This window comes from Plasmodium gallinaceum, assembly GCF_900005855.1.
Source record: "Plasmodium gallinaceum strain 8A genome assembly, contig: PGAL8A_v1_64, whole genome shotgun sequence".
Taxonomy (NCBI): domain Eukaryota; phylum Apicomplexa; class Aconoidasida; order Haemosporida; family Plasmodiidae; genus Plasmodium; species Plasmodium gallinaceum.
In genome coordinates this window covers 103,805-120,057 of record NW_021628223.1, presented here as the reverse complement: position 1 = coordinate 120,057, position 16,253 = coordinate 103,805, and the positions used below count along the sequence as shown (strand labels likewise).

General features: G+C 16.9%; 6 protein-coding genes across 6 annotated transcripts; 3 read left to right on the top strand and 3 right to left on the bottom strand.

Moving 5' to 3' along the window:
- Positions 1–618: 618 nt before the first annotated feature.
- SF3B6 (splicing factor 3B subunit 6, putative) lies at positions 619–1,150 on the top strand (the record flags this gene model as incomplete). The annotated part of the gene is made up of 2 exons (XM_028674777.1): positions 619–674; positions 877–1,150. 2 exons carry the CDS (start codon positions 619–621, stop codon positions 1,148–1,150), a joined length of 330 nt encoding a protein of 109 aa, XP_028526375.1.
- Positions 1,151–1,865: 715 nt separating this feature from the next.
- PGAL8A_00125900 (conserved Plasmodium protein, unknown function) lies at positions 1,866–2,837 on the bottom strand (the record flags this gene model as incomplete). The annotated part of the gene is made up of 1 exon (XM_028674776.1): positions 1,866–2,837. One exon carries the CDS (start codon positions 2,835–2,837, stop codon positions 1,866–1,868), a length of 972 nt encoding a protein of 323 aa, XP_028526374.1.
- A 949-nt stretch (positions 2,838–3,786) lies between these two features.
- PGAL8A_00125800 (conserved Plasmodium protein, unknown function) lies at positions 3,787–7,821 on the top strand (the record flags this gene model as incomplete). Its single annotated transcript, XM_028674775.1, has 1 exon — positions 3,787–7,821. The coding sequence occupies one exon, from the start codon at positions 3,787–3,789 to the stop codon at positions 7,819–7,821; it is 4,035 nt and encodes a 1,344-aa protein (XP_028526373.1).
- Positions 7,822–8,879: 1,058 nt separating this feature from the next.
- On the top strand, positions 8,880–10,243 carry PGAL8A_00125700 (cytochrome c heme lyase, putative; the record flags this gene model as incomplete). Its single annotated transcript, XM_028674774.1, has 5 exons — positions 8,880–8,979; positions 9,099–9,372; positions 9,698–9,784; positions 9,919–10,027; positions 10,127–10,243. 5 exons carry the CDS (start codon positions 8,880–8,882, stop codon positions 10,241–10,243), a joined length of 687 nt encoding a protein of 228 aa, XP_028526372.1.
- Positions 10,244–11,500: 1,257 nt separating this feature from the next.
- ASF1 (histone chaperone ASF1, putative) lies at positions 11,501–12,516 on the bottom strand (the record flags this gene model as incomplete). The annotated part of the gene is made up of 2 exons (XM_028674773.1): positions 11,501–12,040; positions 12,259–12,516. The coding sequence occupies 2 exons, from the start codon at positions 12,514–12,516 to the stop codon at positions 11,501–11,503; spliced, it is 798 nt and encodes a 265-aa protein (XP_028526371.1).
- Positions 12,517–14,026: 1,510 nt separating this feature from the next.
- On the bottom strand, positions 14,027–15,876 carry PGAL8A_00125500 (conserved Plasmodium protein, unknown function; the record flags this gene model as incomplete). The annotated part of the gene is made up of 2 exons (XM_028674772.1): positions 14,027–14,723; positions 14,948–15,876. The coding sequence occupies 2 exons, from the start codon at positions 15,874–15,876 to the stop codon at positions 14,027–14,029; spliced, it is 1,626 nt and encodes a 541-aa protein (XP_028526370.1).
- Positions 15,877–16,253: the final 377 nt, after the last annotated feature.

Below are 16,253 nucleotides of genomic sequence, written 5' to 3'. Positions count from 1 at the left end.
CATATTGTTTTTCAATTCTTTGTGTTTTTTAGTTTTTTAATAAATTTAAAAATTTACTATCATTAATAATTTACAAAAAAAAAAAAAGAAAAAAAAAAAAAAAAAACTATATAAACTTTTAAAGTATTTCTTTGTTTATGCTTTTTTATTAAGTAAAAATGATTTTTCATAATAATATTCTATTTTTAAATTAATCATTTAAATTTAAACATCTTTTTTTTTTATTAAAAATTTTATTTTATATATATATATATTTTTTTTTTTTCTAGTATAAAAGTTTTTATTTTAATGAATTTATTCAATTGTTTTTTAATTCAAATTTATATATATTTTGATATTAATAAATAATATGAAAAGATTAAATTTGAAATATATTTCTATATTTATACACTTAAATATATTGAAATAATTTTTTTTTTTTTTTTTTGTAAATAATTTAAAATATTAAAATTTAAAAGAAAATTTTAGATACTATATTATTTTTTTAATTATTTAAAATTGTTTGATATAAATATTTTCATTAAAAAATTAAAGTTTTCATTTTATTATTTTTTCATTTCTTAATTTTTTTTAACCATTTATTTTTTTAAACTTTTTTTTTTTTTAAACCAATTTTCAATGTCTAGGAGAAGTATACGTTTACCTCCAGAAGTTAGTAGAATTCTTTATGTTAGGTATTACATATTTTTTATTTAAATGATATTAAAATATATCTAAACATATATATCATTACACAAATATATTAATAGAGTATTTTATTACCATAATTATGTTAAATAAATATATTTAGATATATAAATATAATATTACATAATTATATAAATTAATTCGTATATATGAGTATTTAAAGTATTTTTTATTTTATTTTTTATTTAGAAATTTACCATATAAGATATCAGCTGATGAGTTATATGATATTTTTGGAAAATATGGTACTGTTAGACAAATAAGAAAAGGAAATTCTGAAGGAACAAAAGGGACTTCTTTTGTTGTTTATGATGATATATATGATGCTAAAAATGCTTTAGATCATTTATCAGGATTTAATGTAGCAGGAAGATACTTGGTAGTTTTGTATTATGATCCAGTAAAAGCTCAAAAAAAAAAGGAATTACAAGAAAAATTAAAAAATGAAAAAGAATCCTTATGATATTTTAATTGAAGAGAAATTAAGGAATTTTTTAGATTATTGTATTAAATTTAAAAAAAAAAAAAAATGAATTATGTAAGTTAAAAAAAAAGTTAAAAAGGAAAGAAAAAAAAAAAGAAGAGATGTAAAATAAAGAAAACTAAAGGAATTGCATTTTTTCGTAAGTAGTATTATAAACAAATTTAAATAAAAATACATTTATTTCTTTTAGGATTATGAAACTATTCATTTGTATATATCTTCTAGAAATTGTATATTAATAATAAGTATGAATAATGCTTACACTATTTTAAAGAAAAATAAATGCCAAAAATTTTTATATTTAATCAGATAAAAATTATAATGATTCCCAACTTATGATTTATAGAACTATATTATTACTATATTAATTTTAATTCAATTTAAAATATTTTAAATATGCATAATACAAAATTTTTATAAGGTTACATAAAATATATTCCGCACTTCATATATTTTATGTAAAACTGTTTTCATACACAAATATGTTCATATATTCGAATATTATTTATTTTTCATTAGTTTTATTAATTTCTTTTTTTTTTTTTTTTTTTAATATTTATATTAAAAATTAATTAAAATTTTATTTAAAAAAATATATTAATAACATTTTTATTAAATACTAATTTACATATATGATTTCCCAAATATGTTAAAATAAAATTTTATTATTTAAAAGCTTTTTTTTTTTTTTTTTTTATTTCTTTTTCGGAATTTTCTGCTTAGGTTTATGCAGATATACATAACCACCTTTCATGGTATATACATTCATTTTTACAATTTTATATAATCTATGAGAAACTGATCCTACATATTTTTTATTATACCCATAAACATTTATTATTGTACCGGTTTTATCAACGTGTATATTTACATATTTTTTATGCATAGTTAATATTCTTGTAATATCAATATTTTTTGTTCCGATACCTAAACGGACAAATAGTTTTTTAACTTTTTTTGTTTTATAACTATTATCTTTCTCTTCCATTGAAGTTTTATTTTCTTTATTATTTTTATTTTCCTCAACATTTTTATGAGTATTATCATTTAGCATTTGTAATTCCTTTAATGGATTTTTAAAATTATAATACTGTTTTATGTTATTCCTGTATTGTATCGAGATTGGAGTATAATTTATATCCTCGTAATAACATTTAACACCTTTACCAGATAAAACAATTTGAACAGAGTATCCACATGTTAAATCTTTCATTTTGTTCTCAATTTTTTTATTTTGAATACTTTTTTCGTTGCAACTTGATATTAAAGCGATATCCTTCTTAATTTTATCTTCTTCTTCTATAAGCATATGATAAAATCCCATGTTATAATTTTTATTAAAAAAGTAAGAAGCTCCCAATTTTGATACTTGTCCTGGCCATTTTGTAAAATAAAAATTTTTTTTTTTTATTAAATCATTAACTATATATTTTTCTTCATATTGATGCAAATTATTTTTATTCACATTTGAATCATTATTCCCTTCTTTTGCAAAAATACTATAACCGTAACTTCCTGATACCCCAAAATTCCTTTTACAAATATGATTGATTTCATTCTTTTTAATTAACCATTTATTAAAATTTCTTAATTTCATAACAAATAAAATTGAATTTAAACATTTTTTTGTATCTAATGAACTACTAGTCATTTTAAAAAAATACATTCCATTATTTCATCAATAAGCAAAAAAAACTAAATAGGAAGTTTTATAAGTTCATGTTCCTGTAAATCTTTTTTAATTAATAGTATTATAAATATTATTCTTTTTTAACATTAAATAGATATTATTATTTACACACACATATATAAAGAAAAAAAAAAAAAAAAAAATTATTAAAAAATTATTCGTAGTATAGAATTATTTTATTTTAATAGTGAAGTTTAATTAAATTTTTCTTCTAAATATTTTTTTACAGTTAAAAAAAATACAAAAAAAAAAAAAATTATAAGAAAAAAAAATAGAAGGAGAAAAAAAAAGAAAAATAAGAAAAAATATGTGAATAGATAATTAAAATAAAATTTAAAGAGTTATAAAAATTTATATCACACTTTTTTTCATATTGTATATATTTTTTTATTTTTAATTGTTTTATTTTACTTGTGCATATTAATATTTAAATTTTTATGTTCAGTCACCTTCTATTATATTAATTTTTCCTTTTTTTTCTTAAAATTTATTAACACATTCATAATTTTTTTTTTCTCTTTGAATTATAAATCTTGAATTATATAGAATAACTAGAAGTTAGCATAAAATAATTTCCTTTTTTTTTTTTTTTTTTTACGAATTGTATAATTACGCATGTTCCCATTCTATTTATACTATAAAATTATTTAAATATAAAGAGTAAAATTTTAATTAAATACTTTATAAATGAGTGTAACTTAATTGAAATGAAAGATCCTCTTTTTTTTTTTTCTAATAAGTGATAAAATGAATTAAATCCTAAATATTGAATTGTAAGTTAGAAGATACCATTATCTTAAAAAGAAAAACGAAATTAAAAATATATTATAGATATTACTGTATATTTATATAATTAAATATTATGAAGTATTAAAAAATCTTTTTTAAATGCTATAAGTTATTTATATTTATTATAAAAAAAAATATGCACATAACAAAAAATAATATTATGAATAAGAAGGACAAAATAAAAAAGGACACAAAAATAAAAATAAAAAAAAAAATTAATAAAAAAAAAATTAATTTAAAGTCATTTAAAAATTATTATAGTTCAAGTAATGAAAGCGATATTTACTTTTATAATGATATTCAAAGATGGAAAAATAATATAAAAGTGCCAATATGGCTTAAAAAACCAAAGGATAGAGAATCTTTAGATGAATTTTATAAAAATATTATAAGGAAATTATTAAGAGTTAAAAATAAAATTAGAGCTTATAAAATACAAGAAGCATACTTAATTGATTGTTTACAAAAATGTATGAGTGATTTAAATTTAAATTCAGTAAATCCCCTACATTTTGGCGATTATGAGTTATATAGAAAGTTAATTTATAACAATCATACAAACAGTTTTTCAGAAAATGAAAAATTAACTTCTGACAATGAAGACAAATATATTATAAAGAGTAAATATTTTTCAAATAATAAAATATCAGATGAAAGTACTATTTTCTGTGATGAATCAAATCATTTTAATAAAGATATAACCAAGGAATTTCAGGATAAGGGGAATTGTGAAATTAATGATATTAACATTAATAAATATAACATAGACAATTATGATGAAATAAACAAATACAACAGAAACAATTCAAATAATAATGACGATGATAACTGCAAACTTGAAATAAATAGAAGCAAAAGTAGCAGTTTAAATACAGATAATATCAATAATGGTGATAGTAATTTATGTAATAATAACTACAATGGTAATAACGATACAAAAAGTTACATAAAAAGTACCTCAGAAAATGATGTGAATGGTTTTATATATAGTATTAAAAATACATTATTGAAAGTATACGAAAAAAAAAAAAAAAATAATATTATGGATGATATTTTTAGCAAAGTTATAATTCCTGGTGCATTTTTTGAAAATAACAATTTCTGCCCTATTTTTATGAAGTTATTAAAACTAGATATATATAATACATGTTGTAGCAATGATATAAAATTAAATTCTAAATTAATGGATCTTTTTAAAATGTTAAATTCTTTTAATGACATTAATATAGAGAATAAAAATAAGAATGAGGAAAAGGAAAATGGTAATGAAGTAAAAAAGAAAGTGATAAATGATGAATCTTATGATAATTTATATAAAGAAGATTTAAGTTTCTTTAAAAGTCAAAGCTCTTTATATAAATTATCACAATATTGCATAGAAAAAAATATTATAGTAAATAATGAAATAGTTTCATTTGATACAATATATATTTACAATGAAAAAAATGATGAAACAAAATCAAAAAATTTTGAAAATAATTATGGGAATAAAAATTGTATTGCATATAATAATAGAAAATTGGAATATATTTTAGGTACTACAAAAAAAAAAAATCCATCATTGCATTATATACATAATAAATGTGACATTATAAAAAAGGATGAAAATATAAATATTATAGAGAGTACAATTAAATCATGTAATTCAAACAAACAAAATTACAGAAATTTTAATGAATCAAATAAAAATACAAATCTTAAGTTATTCCTTTATAATAAAGATCATAAAAATGAAAAAAAAAATATATTAAATGAAAATAACTCTGATACAATTATAAATTTAAGCAATGTTATGGATTCTAAGGAATTATATGAAATTTCAAGTCGTCAAGATGAAGTTGAAACCTATGAAGAAATAAATACAAGTAACTCTGAATATTTTTATGAAAATAAAAATAAGGGTGATAAATTTTGTATATCTAGCAAGAATATTAATGAAATAGAAAAAATAATAGATGTTGAACATGAAAATAATAATGAATCAAATAATGATTTAGACTTAAGTGAAAAAAATTTCAATTTATTATTTTCTAATATAAATAAAAGTGCAACAGATGAAAATGAATATTCTTCACAAGATATATTTAAAAAGAAGGGTAATATTTGCAGTAATTGTTCATCAGATATTAAGGATATAAATGAGAAAAATTGTGAAAATGTATTAAATAAAGAAAACATAGATGTATCATCAGGTGATGTTTCTGAAAAGTTGATAAATCATGATTCTTATAATAATGATGATGAAAATTTACAAAATTATAATCCATATAAAGAAAAAAGCATATATATTAGAGATAAGGAAATAAATAAAGAAAATGACATAGATGACCAAAATTACATAATTAAGGATAGTATTTCTAAGAGTAATCAAGAAAACAATAATTTTTCTTTTCAATCAATAAAACTAAAAAATGATAATAATGATAAAAATGAAAATGAATGTAAAAAAGATTTGGATAAGTTTAATATTCATTATAAAGACCACGATAACCTAAGTAGTGAACTTTTAAAGACAGAAGAAGAGATTGAGGAAAAAAAAATTATTGATTATAAATTAAAAAATTATGAATATATAGCAGATGATAATATTAAAAATTCTTATTATAAAAATGAGAATGATAATAATAGAACTAATGAAAATGATGATTGCAAAATTGAAATGAATGAAATTGATAATAATAGTAGTAACAATAAAAGTTGTTGTGGAAGAGATAAAATTAATATAGATAACAAAAATAAAAATAACATTTTGATTAATAAAAATAATATTATTATCAATGAGGACACTTATAATAAAAATTCTCAGAATGAAGACTCAAGAAGTTTTAAAACATGTGAAGATAGTGACAGTAGTATTTTTATTAGTGTAAAGAAAAATTATGAAAAAAATAAAAAATCTAGTGTGATCAACAAAAAGGATGATTCAAAATTTTATAATAAAGAACACGATAGTAGTAATTCTTTAAAAAGCTGCTTATGTGAAAAGGAAGAAGATAAAAATGATAATAAAAATAAGAAAATTAAGTCAACTACAAATATTCATTTCTTTAATGAAGATGTAAACGAAAAAAATGAAATTTTTAATAATTGTAATTTGAAAGGTTTTCTTGAAGAAACATCAAATAATGAAGTTATAATTTTAGATGACGATATTTCAATAAATGCTGGTAGCACAGAAGTTAACAATAGTAATAAAAATGAACTAAAGAAAGAAAGTTTAAAAAGCAATTTTGTTTCAGATAAACAACAATATGTGAAAAATAATAATAATAATAAATCATTAGATAAAGAAAAAATGGAATTTTATGTTTTGGATAATATAGATAGTGATAATTTATGTGATAAAAGTAAAATTAGTATAAATAAGTTAAACAGTTCTGAATGTCTTATCAAGACAAATAATACAGATATATATGAAAAATATAAGAAAAAGAATAAAAAGAAAGGAAATATAAATATAGAAGATAAAAAAGAAAGTGAGTTGTCAATTTTAAACATTGATCTAAATAAAGCAAATAATGTGATACTCGAGGGACTAATGGAGTTTTTTGGTTTAAAAAGCAAAAGGTTATCAAGAAAAATAATTATCAATGAATTAAAAAAAATACAAGATTATTTAAACGAAGAATACGATAAATTGTTAAAAGATAAAGAAGAAACAGTTGTTTTAAAAGATCATATAGCATCTCATAAAGAAAGTTCTTGTGAAGATAATTTATGTACAAATAGCTTTAAAAATAGTAAATTTTCTTATAATTATGATGTTAATAATAATAGTAACAATATGAATATTGATAATGACCTAAAGCATATGAAAAAAAGAAAGTTTTATTCAGAGAGAACCAGTTTTAAAGAAAGTAGTAATTATCCTTATAACGATTTATTAGAAAGTAATCAAGAAAAATTGCAAGATGATTACATAAATCATATGCGTACTAAAATAAGAAAAATGGAATTAAAATCCCTATTTGAAAGGATAGATGAAGCAATTAGTATAAATGACATTTTACATAAAAACATACATGATGAAAAAAAAATAGAATATAGTATTTTAAAAAAATATCTCATAGATTGTAAATTAAATGTTAATAAAGAAATTTTATTATCTTATGCAAAAGATAAAAATATAGATATTTTATTTAAAAAAAAAAAAAGTGTACAAGTTATATGAGATAAGATGAATACATTTATAATAGAATAACATATTTTTTTTTTTTTTTTTTTTTTTTGGTTATTAAAGTCTTTATTATATTTTTAAATATTTTTGTATATTGAAGGATTTAATTTATTCATTTTTTTGATATTTATTAACTAAAATTTATAAATTAAATGAACTTTAAGTTAATCACATTTTTTTATTATTTATTTGTTATTTTATTTTTTATTATATATACATATATATATATATATTTTTTTTTTTGTCAAAGTTTTTAAAAATATTTACTTTTCAATTATTTCTAATTTTATTTTTATTTAGTTATTTCTTTAAAAAAGTTTGTATTGTTTTTTTGCATTAATAATCCAAAATTCTTGAAAAATTGGGTTAATAATAATCTGATATATAAACTGAAAAAAAAAAAAATTAAATATTTAGTAAATTTTAATTCATTTTTTTTTTTTTTTTTTCCGTTTAAAAAGAAACTATATATAGTATTTAATTCATTTCCAATCACTTTCTTTTTATAATAAATAAAAAAATATGTGATTTAATTTTAAAATTATTTTTTAAAAATCCTAGTGTAAAATTTATATATATATATATAGAATATTTGTTCAATTTTTTTTTATTTTTAAGGGCTTTTAATAAACGAAAAATATAACCTTTTGTTAATTTAAAATTACACGTTGTTTTAGTTGCAGTAAACTGCAAAATTTGATCCTTAAAAATTTAAAAAAAAAAAAGAAAAGAAAAAACTTTCATTTTATTTAAAGTTTTTACTAAGAAATTCTTGTTTGTTTCTCAAATTTAAAAGTTTACTTATTTCAAATAATAAATTTTTTTTATTTATTTTTTTTAAGTGAAGATTAACAGATAAAATTGAATATTTTTTAAATAAGCTAAAAAAAAAAAAAAAATATATAAAAATTAATAAGATGACTAAAAATATATATCCTATAAATTTAAAATAAATAAAAATATTATTTTCCAGAAAAAAATATCTTAGAAATTTTAAAAGCAAAAAATAAATTTAACATTAAAAGATATTTATAAAACAAAGATAAATTAATATGCTGAATATAGGTAGAACAAATGATACTAATTCAAATGATGAAAAAGTAAAATGCCCTTCAAAAGTGGAGGATTCTAGTACATTTGAAATTGTTGAAAGTAATAAATTAAAATTAAAACTATATGTATATAAAAATTAAAAAATGGATTTACAAAATTCAAAATATATATATATATATATATTGACACATATATAATTCCTTTTTTATTTTTTATAGAAATTAATAAAAGGAATATGATGCCTGAAATACCAAATTACTCATTAAATAAAGATGACAATTTCTCATTAAGTAAAAAAAGGCACATTTCTTCTATACCAAAAAATAATGAAGAATATTGGTTATATCCATCATCTCAACAATTTTATAATTCATTATTGAGAAAAAATAAAGATGTTGAGAAAGATTATATTGATGCTGTTGTTAGTATACATAATGAAATTAATGAAGAATCTTGGAAACATATTTTGAAATATGAACTTATGCACAAAAAGTAAATAATTTTTTATATATATGCTTAATTGTACATTTTCCTTTTTTTTTTTTTTTTCTTAAAAATTAAATACAAATAATATACTTTTGTTGTGTATATATTTTTTATTTTTTTATAACTTTATATTATTTTTTTTTTATATGATTTTATATTTTATGATAAATATGCATAACTTTGTTTCTATTTTTAATTGAAGTAATTATAAAGCACAAAAATATAAATCTTTTTATATTATATTAGATATAATTATATTTTTTTATAACCATAATATGTATACTATATATATATATATAAATATTATGTATTTTTTATTTTAAATAATTAGAAAATGCAGCAACGTAACCTTACATAGATTCGTTGGAAAATCTGATGAATTATCAATAAAGGCAAGATTTAGAAGTATTTTTTCAAGGTATAGAAAATTATATAACAAGTTGTTAAGAAATTTTTTTTTTTTTTTAACCTAGTTTTTGTAAAGAAAATTTGCTCTATTGAATTTTTACTTTTTATTTAATAAAGCAAATCAATTTTTTTTTTTTTTAATAGATTAGGGAAACCTTTTGATAGACATGATTGGTTTATTGATAGATGTGGAACTCAAATAAAATACATATTAGATTATTATAATGATGAATCAATAAATGATGATAAAAATGTAAATTAAAATATAAATAAATAATTATTTATAATATTTAAGTATAAAGAAACATAAAAAAAATAATAAATTCTATAAATATTTTTTTTTTTTTTATAGATATATATTGATGTTAGACCAGCTATGGATAGTTTGTCAAACATATGGGATAGATTACGTTACCCTTTTTATGAGTTTTATTTTAAACATATTAAAAAAAATGACTTGTATAGGTAATTTTTCTTCTGAAGAAATATATTTACCATCAATGGTAAACAATGTTTCGTGTAAATTAATATATAAATATGTAAAATAAGAATATTTGTGATTATTTTAAAACTTTTTTAAACTTTATTTTTATTACATTTTTAATACATAAAAATAAATTTTGATGTATTTTTTATTTTTTGTAATAATTTAAAAAAAAAAAAAAAAAAAAAAAAAACTTTATAACATAAAGTGTTTTATTTTTTGAAGCAAAACTAATTTGTTATAAAAAAGAAAATACATAAAAATGTAAAAAAGCTTTTGAAGTTTAAGAGTTGTATGTATATATATAAAATGTATAATGAAGAACTACAACAAATTTTTTTTTTTTTTTTAAATTATATATATATATATATATATAATTCTTTATATAAAAAATTCTTTAATATAGATATTATGTAGAATAAAAATAAAACTTTTATAAAATATATAAATATAAAATACATTAGAAAAATATATAGTTTTTTAATTATAAAAGAAATTTATATATATTTAAGAAAATATAAAAATAATAAAAAATTGATTCTTATATGCACATGTATGCATATATTCAAAGTTGTTTTGTCTTAATAGTTAGTTATGGAACTTTTTTTAAAAGTGTATTTTTTTTTTTTTTTTTTTTAATTTCGTTGACTAAACATTTTTCTCATTTTATTTATTTATTTTTATTTTTTTTAATTTCCCATAGAAATATTCTTTAAAAAAAAAAAATTCTAAAATCTTTATTATTTTATTTATTTTTTTTTTTTCAATCTAAAAATTAATAAGAGAAAAATAAAAAATGTATATGTATACATATTAAAGAATATATATATATATATATATATATATATATATATATATGTAAAAAAAATAAAATACATATATTTATCACAAAAACACATACAGCCATTTAGAATTTTAACAATACAATTTTTATTTTATTTTAAAATATTATTTAAAAATTTTGACAAGTGTTTTGATAAATATTCATATATTTTTAATCATAAAACAAAAAAAAAAGCTTTTATGTATCTTTCATGTGTATATAATATTACATCATAGTATTACATTAATTATAATTTATAAACTTTATTATTTTTTAAAATATAAATATTAAAATTGTTATCAATAAAATACTATGAAATATATTCATATATATGTAATTTAACATTTATAATTGTTCTATATATATATATAGATACAAAACATAATATAATTATAAAAATAATTTTTGTATGTATAAAATTAGTTGTTTTTGTTGTCTATAGTTATTCTACTAATTCCATTTAAATTTGCATTAAAAATTTCACACTTATCTAAATCGTTTGATTGTTCATTATTTTTTAAAAAATTATTTTGATTATAATTATTTACATTATGACTATTGATATTAAAATTTGATGATATATAGGAATTACCATTATTATTATTAGAAATATTAAAATTTTCTTGGGTAGATTGATTAGTTATATTTGAGCTACATTCATTTTCATCTTTAACTTTAGTGCATTTAAAAAATTCAATTTTTTCATTTTCTTTATCAAATTCTTTAAATTCATCTTTTTCTCCGGAATCCCAACCAATGTTAAATTTTACTATACGTGGATTTTCAACAAATATATGTCTGCATATTTTATCATATTGAGGTATTAAAGGAGGCTTTTCTCTTAATTCAATATCTTTATAAAAAGCATTCATATAATATGCAATTCTTATAAATTCTTTTTCTTTATAATTTGCTGATATTAATATGGCTTGCAACCCTAAAACACTATCAATATCCATCTAAAATCCAAAAAAAAAAAAAAAAAAAAAAAAAATTAATTTTTTTTATGCATAAAGTCAGCAAAAATAAGAGAAAAAAATATATTTTCTGTATAGTACATGTAATTTGAAATGAAACTATGTAAAATGTTCAATTTTATATAATTTATCTTTTTTTTTTTTTTTTTTTTTTTTTTTTTTGTTATTCTTTAGTTAATTGTTATTTTTATTTTTTTTACATTTTTATAATCTGGTGGGTTAACTGCATAGTCAAACATCATCACTCCTCTTTCAATAGGCCCTAAAAAAATATTATCTAGTTCAATATCTTGATTACTTTCTCCTTCATTATTCACAGCTGAAATATAAAAAATTTTCCATTCAAGATCTGCTTCTAATTTGTTTAATGCTTCAAATTCAATAGTAAAAACAAAAGGGTCTAAAATGTCACATATAGGATTATTTACTATAACTTTTGTTACATTTACTTCAGACATTTTATTAAAAAAATAATATAAGAAAATTAAAAATTCTTATAAAAAAAAAAAAAAAAAAAAAATATGAAATTAATTTCTTAGAAAAAAAAAAAAGTTTTGAATGTGTTTGAAATATTATTATTTTATTCTTTTTTTTTTTTACAATATATGTTAACTTAAAAAAAAATAAAAAGATAAAGGAAAAAAAAAAAATGAATTTGTTTTATTTATTTTCAGATGATACATATAAATGTATATATAAAGTTTTTTTTTTTTTTTAATAAAATAATATTTTAAAGCATTTTAAAAAAAATAAAAAAAAAAAAAAAAAAATGTTTTATTTAATAAAAAAATTTTACAAATTACATTTGTGTGAATTAAAAATATGTAAAAAATAACTTTTTTTACATATAGTAATATTTACACATCATAAAAATTTTAAGAAATAAACAAAAGAAATTATTGATATTTTGTATATAAATGTTTCTTTTAAAAAAGTGTAAATATGTGTATTCTTTAATTCTACTATTTAAAAAAAAAAAAAAAAAGATACAATGATTTTTAATATTTTTATGTAAATTAAATTAAAAAGAATAAATTCAACATGAGAAATAATAAAAGTAAAACTAATACTAAAAAAAAATTTTAAGTTAAATAAAAAAGAGTTAATATTCTTCTAAAAATTATTTTTTTTTTTAAATGTTCAGTAAAAATATTTTTTTTATGCATGTTTTACAGTGTTATTAAAAATGTCATTACTTAAATGTTTTCTATTTAATGAATCACTTGTAGCATTTATATATTTAATTATATACTTATAAAAAAAAAAAAAAAAAAGTAATATTTTAGTTTTTTATTATATTTTTCAACAAAAAAGGCAAGTTATAAAGTTTTAATAAAATATATACATTAAAAGATGAAAATAGCAATATCTAAAATTTTAGCTAAATTATAATTCAATAAATATTACCTTAAAAATTTTATTAATTGTATTTTGAAATTACATAAAGAATAATTATTTTATTGAATCATAACAGAAATAAAATATATTTATCATTATGAATAAATTTTTTTTTTTCATATTTATATGTACGATTAGAACTATAAATGCTACAACAATATATCTATATGCTTTTGGGTATATATTGCATAATTTTTCATTTTTATATAAAATAAATATTTTTATAAAATATTATCTTTAATTTTTATCTGCAAAAGATTAATTATTCTTTTAATTTATATTTATATATGTATGTAAATGTATAATCATATAATATTTCATATAAAAAATAAGTCAAATACAATGAATGCAACTAAAATTCATTAAAAGTTAAATAATATTTAAGAAAATTATAGAGAAAAATGAATTATTTCTAATAAATACATTTTGAATGAAAAAAATTTAGAAATATATAAAAAGTATTAACTTTTTTTTTTTTTTTTTTTTTAAAAGCTAAAAATGAAAATAAGAAAGCACAAAAATTCAACATAAATATATTATTGAAATTAAAAACAAAAAAAAAAAAAAAAATTAATCTTCATTAAAAATATCATAGACATAAAAAGAATTAGGTTTAACAGCAAAACAAAGATTATTACCATTATTAAAAAAATTAGCAGCATATATATTATATTTTATGTTTGAATTAAACCAAGGTATGTTACAATATATATAATTTGTTTTTAAATCGATTAATTTAATCCCATTTTTTAAGGAATTTGTGTAATATAATAAACAATTATGAGATGGATTAAAAATCGCGTTATTTATTCTAAGTGTTAAATTCTTGAAGCTCTTTATAGGTTTTTTTAAATTATTAATATTAAATAAATTAAGAAATCCATTGAAAGAACAAGTGACTAAGTAATCATCATGTATATTTAAAAAAGATGGGAATACGGAATAATTATCCATTAATTTATTAACTAATTTATTTGTATTTAAACACCAGTTATATAAATATCCTTTTTCATCTAATGCAAAGAGACTGTTACTTTTTTGATGAAAATGCATACCAATATAATTATGGTCCATCTCAAATGTTTTAATAATATCAAAACTTCTTTTATCATATAAGTTTATCTTTCCACTTTTACTAAAAGATATAGAAAATAAATTTGAATTACAATTATCTATATCTCCCGTATTATTATTATCAAAAAATTTTATTTCTTTTGGTAAAGAAATTGTTAATTTATCATAATGAATTCTATTTTTGTACACGATTCTGAAAAAAAAAAAAAAAAATTTTAAATATAAAAAAAAATATATATAAATAAATAAAGGAAAATATTATTATTAAAATCACTTTATAAACAAAATATTACTAAAGAAAATATTACTAAACAAAATATATTATTTTACTCATAAATAACATTAAATATATTGAATAATAATTTTAAATTAATATTAAAAGGAGTAGAATATAACATAAATATATATATATATTACCCTTTTTCTATATTATAATTTCTAATAAAATTATCAAACGATAAAATATATAAATTTCCATTAAATTCTTCTACATATTTAATTTTTCTATTAAATGATATTTTCTTCTGAATATTTAATTGCTTATCTTTATATTGAAGCATATACAAATTTAAATTGTAAACAGGTAGTATTAAATTACTTTTTGGTAAAGTGACTATTTGTTTAATTTTTTTTTCATCTATTTGATTTATAGTGAATTGTTGTAAATAATATTTTAAAAATATATTATTTTCACTTGTTTTATTTCTTTTTCTTCTTTTTTGTATTTGCATATTTATTTCTTTATCATCGAAAATGTAAATATCATCAGTTTGCATATTAGATACAGAATTGTTTTCATTTTCTTGAAATATTTCTATTTTAACTTTTTCAATGTATTTTTCAAATATATTTTGATTTTCTTCTTCATTTTCAATTAAATTTTCTTCATTTTCTATTACAAAATTTTCATTTTGCTCATAATTCTCAAAATTTGTTTCATATAATTCATCATCAGAATCATACCATACTTTGTTGGCTTTTTTTTTTTTTTTTTTTTCCTCTTTTTCATTATTTAAATTATTGTTACCAAATAAATGGTCTTCAAAATTAAAACAGTTCCCTGTTTCATTACTAATGTTTAAATTATTTGAATTAATATCCTTTCCAATATAATCTGATATATTTTTTATAATTTTTTGTGGTTTCTCATTTAAAGTATTATTTGTATCATAAATATTTGAAAAAACATTTTGTAGCTTGCTTTTCTTACTTTTATAAATGTTGGTATTTTTAACTCCTGATATATTTTTTTCAAGAGGTTCTTTTTCATTCTCTTCCGAACTTTCATCACTCAAAAATTTATCAGTTACTATAAAATCATCACCTTCAATGGAAGATTTATTCATATTATTATTTATTTGATTCTACTGTTTATGTGAATTGTTAAATAAAAATTAAAAAAAAAAAATAAAATTTTAAGAAACATATAAATATAAACATAAATATATATATATGTTTATATTTAATGTTCATGCGTTACTTTTAATTATATATAATTAAATTTCACATTTGAAGTTTAATGCTACCATTATTTTATAATTTTTTTCTATACAAAAGAATTAGTATTCTATATTTTATTTGTTTTAAATTTTTTTTTTTTTTTTTTTTTTTAATAAATAAAAATATTCATATATTCTATATACGCATTATTTTAATTCATTGTTCTCTTAATATCTATGATTTTATTTGGAAACTTTAATGTTTCAATTTTTTTTTTTTTTTT